The sequence below is a fragment of the Gallinula chloropus genome (genome assembly GCF_964237585.1).
Source record: "Gallinula chloropus genome assembly, chromosome: 16".
Classification (NCBI taxonomy): Eukaryota; Metazoa; Chordata; class Aves; order Gruiformes; family Rallidae; genus Gallinula; species Gallinula chloropus.
The window spans coordinates 1,531,418-1,541,891 of NC_140101.1; the positions used below are offsets into that span (position 1 = coordinate 1,531,418).

Here is a 10,474-nt window from a genome sequence, read left to right on the forward strand (position 1 = left end):
GGGATGGGATGGGATGGGAAGAGGGGGGGAGCGAGGGCGGGCAGCTGTGCCGGGGGTGGGATGGGGCCGGGAGGGAGCCCTCGGGTGCTGCCCCGCCACCTCGCCCGTTTCTACTCCCTCCTTGGCGGCGGCTCCCGGTCCCCGCCTGCTCCCGCTCTGGGGGTGACTTTCCTCCTCCGAACGCTTACGCATGTCGGGGCGATGAGTGCGTCAGGAGTATGGCCACAGCCTTCCACCAGCGAGCCGGTCCTCTGCCGCGCTATAAGACTCTGCTCCTGACCCCGGGCTGGGGAGAGCTGGCATCTCCCCCTCGGAAGAAGAACTGCTGGCAAAGCAGACAGGAAACCCCAGCCTGTCCTAACAGTACCTGTCTCTCTCTCTCTGCTCCGAAGCTGGGCGGCTGGATCAGCACTGCTACTACAGAGAGGAGCTCCCACACAGCTGCCAGCCTCCGAGGAACCCCCTCTGCTCTCCAGGTTTCTTATCACGACACTCGGAAGCCCTCGGTGCTATGCTATTCTGTCACGTGCTGAATAAAAGGCATCCATCCAAGGTAACGTGCCGTCTGCCCGTAAGGCTGGGCTCACGTGCTGCCAGGAGGAAAGGGAGGGTAAATGGGACTCTGGTCCTGTAATCCAGCTATTTGGGCATCTAAAAAAAAAAAAAAAAGGTTGGAGTTCCTGTGGGCCACACTTGTCTCTGCTGCTTTGGAAACTTTTCCTTCTGCTGCTGCTTCTGCAAAGGTCTTACCCAAACAGTGGGGAAGCGGCTGGGGTGGGAAGAGGAGGAGAATGTGCTGGGGCTGCTTTTAGTGCTGGAAGAGAGAAAGGGGAGGTTGTGAAGGCAGCACAAAAGGGGGTTGAGAAGCATCATTTGGGGAGGATAAGTTGTTAAGTTGTTACCTGGAACGGCAAATGGAGAGTGATGGGGAGGCAGGTGGGGCTCAGCAGCTGGTCCCACCGTTGCTTTGCTGCTGTGGCTGGGGAGAGCACAAGGTGGGAGAATAGCTTATTACGTCCACTACGGTACCGAGTTGTGTAACACAGCAGCTGTGTTTGCCGAGCTAAGGGCTCCTCGTCCTCTCCTCACTGCAGTGGATGTTTGCTCCTCTCCTCCTTCTCCTGGCTGAGCTCGGCTGCAGCGCCCAACCCACGTACCAATGGAAAGATGCTGTGACGAATGAGAAGCTGACCTGCCAGCAGTGCCCCCCGGGGACCTTCGTGGCTCAGCACTGCACCGGGGACAGGCAGACGGTGTGCGAGCCCTGCCCGGATCTGCACTACACACAGTACTGGAACTACCTGGAGAAGTGCCGGTACTGTAACGTCATCTGCGAGGAGAAGCAGGTGGAGGTGCAGCAGTGCAATTCCACCCACAACCGTGTCTGCCAGTGCCGGGAGGGCTACTACTCCGAGATGGAGTTCTGCATCCGGCACTCCGACTGCCCGCCGGGCCACGGCGTGGAGAAGCTGGGTGAGTACCTTGGCTGGGAGCTGGGAGCAGCGGGCACGCTCCCGCGGCTCCCATCACACCCCAAAACCTCCGCTGGCGACAGAAATCAAGGCGAAAGCAGGCAATGACTGCCCACAGCCTGACCCTGCTCCCTTTCTGCTTACCGATGCAACGCTGCTCCCGCTGACGTCCGAAGCTGCTCCTGGCTGCTTCTCCACGGAGTGGTTTGTTTGGGGTTTTCCCTTGCTTACACTATGAAAAGCTCTGAAATCCCCCGGCACCAGGCTGAGCTGGGATGCAGCAATCCCATCCCACCCGCCTCACCTGCCGCAACAGGCAGAGCCCAGCCGTGATTCACCCACCCCCGGAGCAGCAGCTCGCCCTGCCAGGGCTCTCAGCAGGTGGAAAGGTCCGAGGGGCTCCTGCTCCTTTCTCTGCTCCTTCCTCCTTGCAGGCAGGTAGCCAAGGAGCGGGGAATGCTAATTAGCTGGACTGAAAAGGGCTGCTAATGATGCAAGGGTAGGGCTGGCATGTAGCTCTGGGGCTGGGTTTTGTGGGATTTGTTGAGCAATTTGGAGAGTCCGTGTTTAAAACATGAAACAGATACGTGGGCAGGTTCCAAACAAATAAACTCAGCCTGGTTTTGATTCACATCTCAGGGAGATTCACAAGTGCAAAACTCTGTCCCCTGGCGAGATGTAAGTCATGAGGGATCTTAGGGGGGGTGTTTTTCCAGATTTGGCTGTTCCCTTGGTTACCCCCATTCGTAGGCGTGAGAGACAAGTTGCCTAGGAGTGGGTTCCCCTGTCACTCTCACCCTGAATCACCAAGGACCATGGTCTGGCTGGAGAGTTGGGTATCATCAAACAGCACGGGCAGCATCAGCGAAACCAGCGTTACCTTGCTTCATGCTTTGAAGTGTGGAGGCTTTTCAAGTCCTTCCATACATCACAGAATCCCAGGGGTGGGAAGGGACCTCCAGAGCTCATGGGGTCGGCGTCCAGACGGGGCTGAAATCTCTCCAGAGATGGAGACTCCACACCCCCTGGGCAGCCTGTCCCAGAGCTCCCTCACCCTCACTGGGGAAAAGTTCTTCCCCATGTTGGTGCAGAACTTCCTATACTCTCTATACGTGGCACAGGAGACCTCCAGGCTCCCAGGACAGAGGAAAAAACACCTGTTGCCTTCGGCTGATGCTGATGGGTGAAGTTTAGGGGTTCATTTTTCTATAGGGTGTGGGTGTTACAACAGGCAGCTCTGGTGAATTAGGTCTCCAACAATGTGGGGAATCCCTTTGAGATGAAACGTCAAACTGGGCCAGCCAGAGGGTTGGACTAAGGAGCAAACTGGGATGCTGGAGGAGAAAATGTTATTGTTACTGCTCTTGTTTTATAAACTGCTGCTTGGGTGGGGAATGATGGTACCCACGTCAAGGATGGAGCATCCAGCATGGGTGGGCAGAGCCCCCGGGCTGCAAGTGTCTGGATGAGGATGATGTGGACCTTGATTGTGGAGTGGTGCCTGTGGGGCTGTGGGCAGACTTTGCTGGCTTTTGGCTTGGACTTGGAGTGCTTTGATCCCCTCTGTGGACAGGGGCTGGTTTAGTTTGATTTCCCATTTCCAAACAGTGATGTGGGTGTTGGGGTTGGAGCTGGCTGGGACAGCTCCAGGACGGGCAGAGCAGTGGTCTGCAGCACGTGTTCTTGAGTAGACACACGATGAGGAGGTGAAAACGGGTGTGAAATCTGCTGTCATCAGCCTGTTCCTCCTTCTCCCAGACGATGGGCAAGACACCCTGGTGCAATCTCCCTCACGTGGCACTGTGCCTCAGGCCTGGCCCTGAGCCTGGGTGGGAAACTGCTGCACTGCACAAGTGAGCAGAGCTTTCACCTTCTCAGTGACTTTTACTTTCACTTGGCCAGGAGCCTCCTGACTCTGCTGTGAATCAAAAGGCTGGTTTGGCACCCGGCTCACCCGTAGTCCCAGCTGGGTCACCTGCCCAGGAGGTGGCCGCCTTCTGCAGCAGATGAGATCATAGGTTCACTTAGGTTAGAGAAGACCTTTAAGATCATCAAGCCCAACTGTTGACCTAGTGCTGCCAAGCCCAGGAGCGATCTCCTCTTGTGTCCAGAGGCTGGTGACAGTTTATCACCACGTGCCACGAGCTTTGGATTGGGAAACAACCAGGGAAAGAGCTGCTGTTTGTCCTACGAGAGGGGACACACTTCCCAGGCAGGGAACCATCATTTCCAGTGCCCCAATGGTGCCTCAGTCCCAGCTCCTGCTCCCTTGCTGGTTTGTCACCCCGTGCTGACGGCCACCTTGCCTCCCCCTGCACAGGTACCCCCTTTGAGAACACCCGGTGCCACCCCTGCCCCCGCGGCTTCTTCTCTTCCTCCAACTCCAGCATCAAGCCGTGCCAGCCACACCAGGACTGTGAGAAGCAGGGGAAGGTGACCAACGTGCAGGGAAACCAGTACCACGACACCCTCTGCACCTCCTGCAGACTGGGGAGGAGCAACAGCACGCAGGAACCAGGTGAGCCATGGGGAGGGGGGTGATGCTGGGACCACAGTACCACCTGGGGCAAGAGGGAACTTTCTGGTGACTTTTATCTACTTAGATGCAGACTGAGGTGGAACAGCTTGTAAAAGCATGGAGTGCTCCATAATTAATAGAAATTAGGGATAAAATACAGGCTGGCTCCCTTCCCTCCCCTGCTCTGGGGTCAGTCCCATGGGGCAGGGTGTTGGGTTTAGGCTGAGCCAGAGCCGGCGCGGGCACCTTGCTCACCGGCCCCACACAGCTGGTGGTGAAATCCTGCCAGTTCTTACCGGTGACTGGGATAACTGGGGATGTTGGGACATGAGGGCAGTTCTGGCAACAGTTTGGCTGTGGCTGCTAGATGGCAGCGATAGCTGATGGCTGGCAGTCATGTAAATAGATGTGGTTTGCAGGGCTGAGCCACCCAGCCCTGCTCCTGGCGTGCCGCCCGCGCTCGCGTCTCCTGGGCTTTCGACCTGTTTTCCAGGAAGCTTTTATTGTGGCTGTGAGCTTGTCCTGTGCAGACTGAATGGAGCAGAGTCCAAAGAGCATCAGAGGCCCGAATGTAGGGTGGATTTTGAACTGTCAGGTGAAAAAGTAGAGCCCTGTGCTGTCAGCTGTCACTGTGTTAGTGTGAACGTAGCGTTGGGCATCAGCAGAGGCTGAAGGTTGGGCAGGAGCTGCCAGCGAGCACAGACAGGGCAAAGGGCTGGCTCTGGGGTGCTTTGTAATGAGTTATGGGATGGGAGAGGGACTGAAAACCATCTCAATGGCCTGATGGCAGCTGAGATGAGGCAAGCAGATGGTTTTGAACCACCCGCTCTACACTGAGCATCCAGCCAAGATATGCAGGCCACAAATGCAAGGTGACTGACCAGGGTGCTGGTGAACCTGCACCCTTGGACTTCCCAAAATATAAAATCAAATCAATGCTAGAGCCATAGAACAGCCCAGGCTGGAAGGGCCATAGTTCATCAGTCCAAACTCATGGGAAAGGGAGCCTGGATGAGACTACCCAGTGCTGAAAACCTCCTGCAAACCTTCCTTCACATCCTGAAAACCTCCAGCGCTGGGGACTCCACTGTGTCCCTGGGGAAGCTGTCCCAGTGATTGACTCTTCTCACTGGAAAAAATGAATTTCCTCCACCAAGATGAAGCTTGAGCTTCGATAAGATCCCCTCCTCCTCCTCCTCCTCCTCCTCCGTGGTGGCACAGCAAGTGTGTGCGAGGAGCCCTCATCTTGCCGTCCTCTCCTGGCACAGCCAGCGCTGGGCACTGCTCCTTCCGAAGCCTGACTCACACCACGAGCTCCTTGCCAGGAGCGTGATGCTCCCACTAGAGAGAGGAGATGGAAAACTCCGTCATCAGTGGGCCACGGGCCCGGGAAGGGAGCTGGGGGGGGTGGTCAGGTGAGCGCGGTGTCAGCAGCACGTGCGCTGACGTGAGATGCCGCTCGTTGGGCAACAGCACCCAGGGCCAGGCCGGGCTCTCTCAGCTATTTTTAGGCCAGAGGAGGCCCGTGAGCGGCAGCAGTGAGGGGTATTTTTAACTCTGCCTTGGCATGATGTCACCCTGGAGGCGCGTGGGGAAGCTCCTTCCTCCCTCCCTGCTGCCAGGGGAGCTGCAGGAGCCGTGCAGGAGGGGCAAGGCCTGGGCAGGGGACCCCGACCCACCCCGCTATAACCAGTGGAGCTGCTCCCAGTTCCCAGTGGTGCTCTTCTCGACTGGATAATCTTTTGGCCCTTATCTCTTGAACGTTCTTTGTAATGCCAGTCCTCACACTGGGCTTTGACCAGCTGGGACCAGACCCATCCCAAAGCCCTGTCCTGTGCGCTGCACCCAGGGCTCGTCCTGTCCCCAGATGTAGAAATTTGCATAGGAAAATGGGAACTTTCTGGGAAATTAACACAATGAACCCTTCACCCCGATTTCTTCAGGTTTTCTGGAGTCTTCCTGCTCCCCAGCAGGGCAGAGCATGGAGAAGGTGTATTTACCTTGCTGAGAATTCCAGGAACTTTTGCATGTTGTTTCCTGGCTGCCCCGTAGGGAACAGGCTGCTGCTGGGAAACACGGCTGGCGGCGAGGGCTTGACCTGGCCTCCCAGGGCAGTTTGCTGGCAGAGATGGGCCTCGGGCAGTTAAGGATGCCCCGTTTGGTGCTCTCCTCCTCCTTCATCCTCCCAACCTCGTTTTTCCCCCTTGCAAAATACTGAACTCTGACCCAGCCATCCCACCGGTGCCACGAGCTGGCTGCCCTCCCCCTTCCCCCTTGGTTTAGGTGAAGGATGAGCCCATGACAAGCCAAACACTGCTGCGTCCTGGGGCAGGGACTCTGCCTGGGCACCCATGTCTGTGAGCAGTACCCAGCTTGTGGTCACATCTCTATGTGGCTCCACGAGGTAAAACACCCTCCTGAATGAGGAAGTTGGGCTGTGGGTGGCAGGTTTCCCAGCCAGGCTCACTGGGCTGGGACCCCCGGTCCGAGCTGTGGCTGGAGAGCAGCCCCCCGGGTGAGGACGATGCCACACAACCACAGGCTGGGTTGGAAGGAACATTTAAAGCTCATCTAGTCCAACAACCCTCCCACAACGGGCAGGGACATCTCCCACAAATCAGGCTGCTCAGAGCTCCATCCAACCTGACCTCGAATGTTTCCAGGGATGGGGCATCTGCCACCTCTCCGGGCAGTGGGAGAGGCTCGGTGGGGCTGTGCCCTGCTCTCCCAGTGTCCCCTGGTCACCTTCCCTCTAACCTCCAGGCACTTTTCTCCCACCAGCTGTAGGAGATGACGACTGTGAGCAAGCCATGATAGACTTTGTGGCGTACCAGAACATCCCCATCAGAAAGCTGAAGCGCCTGCAGCAAATCCTGGAGCACTCCCCTAGGAAGCAGTCTCTGGAGACCCGGGCAGCCATCCAGGAGAAGTTCAGGGCTTTCCTCACCCACCTGAAAGAGGGGAACTACGAGGTGACCAAGGAGCTGCTGGACGCGCTGCGGGTTGCCAAGCTGCACTCCATTGAGGAGAAGGTCCGCGAGCGCTTCCTGCTGTCCTGAGAGAATGAACTGAACTTTCCTGGTGCTTTTCGTTTTGTTTTGAGTTTGTTGTTTGGTTGTTTGGGTTGGTTTATGTTTGTTTGGTTGTTTTTTTTTTTCTCTTCTGTGGCCTCATTAATTTATTAATCCTTCCAAACCTGACTTGAAGTGCAGCGTTAGGGGTGAGTGATGGGGCAGAGCTGAACGTGCCGTGGCGGCTGCGGCCGGTCCTGCCCCGCGTGTGGGTGTATCGCTGCCTCCGGGATGGGATGCTGTGAGCAGCAGCATCCCTCTGCCAGCAGCCAGTGCAGCCCCTGGGTGCTGATTTTCCAGCAATGAGCAAGGGTCAATATTTTATCAGAAGAGAAACAGATGTGGCCAGGCTCATTTTGACTGGGGAAGAACCCGGCTCCCCCGTTGTAGACAACTGTTTTGGTTTAAACTCTGTGGTTTGTTTGTTTGGGGGTGTTTTTCCAGTTATTTAACAGTATTTCCCACAGTGGGTTCACTCACATCTATGTGTCATGCTGTGTTTTGAGAGAGGAGTTTCCTGCTGAGACCCAGGGGGGTGTAGGATGCCCCAGAGTCCCTGGTACAGCCGGCTTTGCGTTTGTTACTCAACTACCTGGTTTTATACTGTGTGTGAGAGATGCTTTCTAAAGGAAGAAACCAAAGAGGTTATTTTATTATACAATTCTCTGTTACCCCTGTCTTTTCCTAGTCTCATTTGGAGGAGAGAGGAGGTGGTACAAGTCCCACACCGTTATCTTCTGGTTCCCATTACCTTTCCCAGCTTCTGGCACGTGCTTCAGCCCACGGTCCCACAACCTCAGTCACCCACATGACACAGCAGCCCACCAAAAAACGGCCTCCCTGAGCCACGGTGAGGCTGTGTCTGAGCAGGATGCAGCCTGTCTGCCTCTGGATTTGCTGCTGGCACGGCCAGGGTGAAGCTCACATCTCTTGGGTCAACCTGATTGTGTCACCCTGAGCCCCAGGTCTGTCCCTGGACCAAACTGGGTGCTGTGGCCAGCAAAGAGGCGCTTAGTCAGCCAAGAGCTGAGCCTTGGGTTGCCTGTGCTGTCTGCAGGCAGGGTTTTTTTAAGCCTTACAGATGTCACTTAGGGAAGTCAACAAATGTGACCCCCTCAGGCATTTCCCAGCCTGTGGCAGTGATGACACAGAGCCTGCATCTTCTGCCTTGGATGGGTTTGGCTTTTTTATAGCTCCTTTTTTGCTGAGTAGCTGCCAGGAATAGTTTGTGGTTCGAAGGACAAATGCTTTTTTCCCCAGCTAGGAGCTGCTAAAAGTGCTCCCAAACATGTGCTGTGTGGAAGGGCCCCCACACTTCCCTTCCGTGAGGAAGGCTGACATAACTGAGTAGAAAGGGGATTTTACCCTCCCTTGCTGCCCACAGACTCACCACAGGCTCTTCCTGCTGCAGTGACACATGGTTTGTCCACTGCAGGCTGGAGGGACGGGGCTGGTCCTGGCCAGGGCAGCACTCGGCTCTTCGCAGCTCCTGGAGCCCCTGGATGTCTGTTTGGATGTGCCAGCTGGGCACCCCAGACTCACAGCTGGGCACCCTGGTTTTGGGCTCCAGGGATAAAGGGAGTTCAGTGGTCCTGACTTCACCCTGGGTCAGTTCAGCCAGGGACAAGGAGCAGCAGATGGTTGAAAAGCAGCAGAGGGGACCCTTCAGCCTCACCTCTGAGCCAGGGCTGAGCCTGGCTTTGCTGAGCCTGGCTTTGCCAAGCCTGGCCTTGAAATCCTCCCAGGGAGGCTGCACAAGGGACTGTAACTCCCCTTCCCAACGCTCAGTTATCACCACATCTGATCCCTGCCCTGCAGAGCTGCTTTATTCTGGGGTGCTGGGGGTCGGTCCCCAAACACAGCTTCATTCCCAGTCCCTCAGCAGCAGCATCTTGCCCATGGCCCAGTCCAGGAGCAGGGGACCAGGGGGGTTTCCATGGGAGCACTGGGAGAAACAGAGTTCTGCTGTGGCGTGGGAAAGGCAGGATGTCTGGTGCTGCTGGGTCAAAGGATGGAGCAGCTGGAGCCTCGGGTCCTGCTGCGTTGCAGTCAGTCAGTGCAGTTACTCAGTGCTAAGGACTCGGTGCTCTTGGTTTAAAGGAGAAGAGGAATGGAGGGTTGTTAGAGTGGGAGCTGCCCCACACTGCCCTGGTTTCTTCAAACAGGGATTTTTTTTCCATGAGAGTTGGGGAGGGGAGGGAGAGAGAATGAGAATGTTAGTGGCAAGAAGCTGGCTGTTGTTATCTGGGATGCTGGTGCAGTCGGGTGATTTCTCTGCATGGTCTGTTTGTGATTGATGGAAGATGTCAGTCCTGAGGTGGAAGCGCCCATGGGGCAGTGTGGCTGAGCTCTTGGGACACCTCGTGCCATCCTTGGAGCTTGCTGTCCTTCTCCCCAGCAAGGTAAAGCCTGGGGTGTGGGCTGGAGGTCTCCATCAGCTGCACAGCAAGCCCAGAGGCAGCCAGCACCCAGCCCTGGGGCTCCCAGCTGAGCTGTGGCTGCTCCCCAGTGACTTCTGGGGGCACATCAGGCACCAGCAGAGGTTAAAGCAGAGCGGCTGCAGTTCAGCTGTGCTCATCTCCCCACCCCAACACCTGAGCATCTGACAAGCACAGCCTGGGCAGCGATCCCTGCTGCCCCTGAGCACGGTCCCCACTGGAGAAGAGAGTGGGAAACATCTTTCCTGATGGCTGCTGGCACAGAGGAAGGGTGTTTGGTGGGTGTTTTGATGGTTTCCAGGGGGGTCTCTTTGACATTGTGAGTGCTTTGTCACATCTGGCCAGCAGCCTGCACGGGTCCTTTGTCCCTCCAGGTAACGGGGCTGCTCTCACAGGCTCAGCCAGAGGTCTGCAGGAGCTTCGACCTCAGTGCTGAGACTCCAAAGGGGTCACACCCCCCACGTGTAGGTGATGCGAGGGTGAGGAGAGCAGCCCAGCTCCTCCTCATCCTCCTGAGAAGCGATGCCTCTCTCAGCCCCTCATGGAGCGTGGGTCGCCCATGTCTGACCCCCCCAGGGACAGAGGTGATGGGTGTCTGTCACCCACGTGCCGTGCCAGAGCGTGCTGAGGGACACAGAGCCCTGCTGACTGGAGCAGGAGGATGGCTGAATGACCTGGCCTGTGCCAGATGAGCTCGGTGCTGCCGGGCTCCCCCAGCCATCAGCCAGCGGGACCAGGCCCAAGGGGCTGGGGAGGGCGGGTGATGCCCTGCAGCACTCAGCTGCTCCATGACTTGTTCTTCCAGAGCTGCCTGGTGAGCACCCCTGCGCTGTTACCCGCTGTGCTGAGGTGGTGTTTGACCTGGCTGTGGCTTGACGTGCGTTGGGCTGCTGCTGTGTTCCGACCCAGCACAGGCAGGTCGGCGTGTCCCTCCGGAGCTGCCCAGGCCAGGGATGTTCCAGACCCCGGTGCCGT

General features: G+C 57.0%; 1 protein-coding gene across 1 annotated transcript; it reads left to right on the forward strand.

Moving 5' to 3' along the window:
• The first annotated feature begins 259 nt into the window (after window positions 1–259).
• Window positions 260–7,726, forward strand: TNFRSF6B (TNF receptor superfamily member 6b). The gene is made up of 4 exons (XM_084271542.1): window positions 260–553; window positions 1,095–1,473; window positions 3,793–3,990; window positions 6,778–7,726. The coding sequence occupies exons 1-4, from the start codon at window positions 512–514 to the stop codon at window positions 7,047–7,049; spliced, it is 891 nt and encodes a 296-aa protein (XP_084127668.1). The 5' UTR covers window positions 260–511; the 3' UTR covers window positions 7,050–7,726.
• Window positions 7,727–10,474: the final 2,748 nt, after the last annotated feature.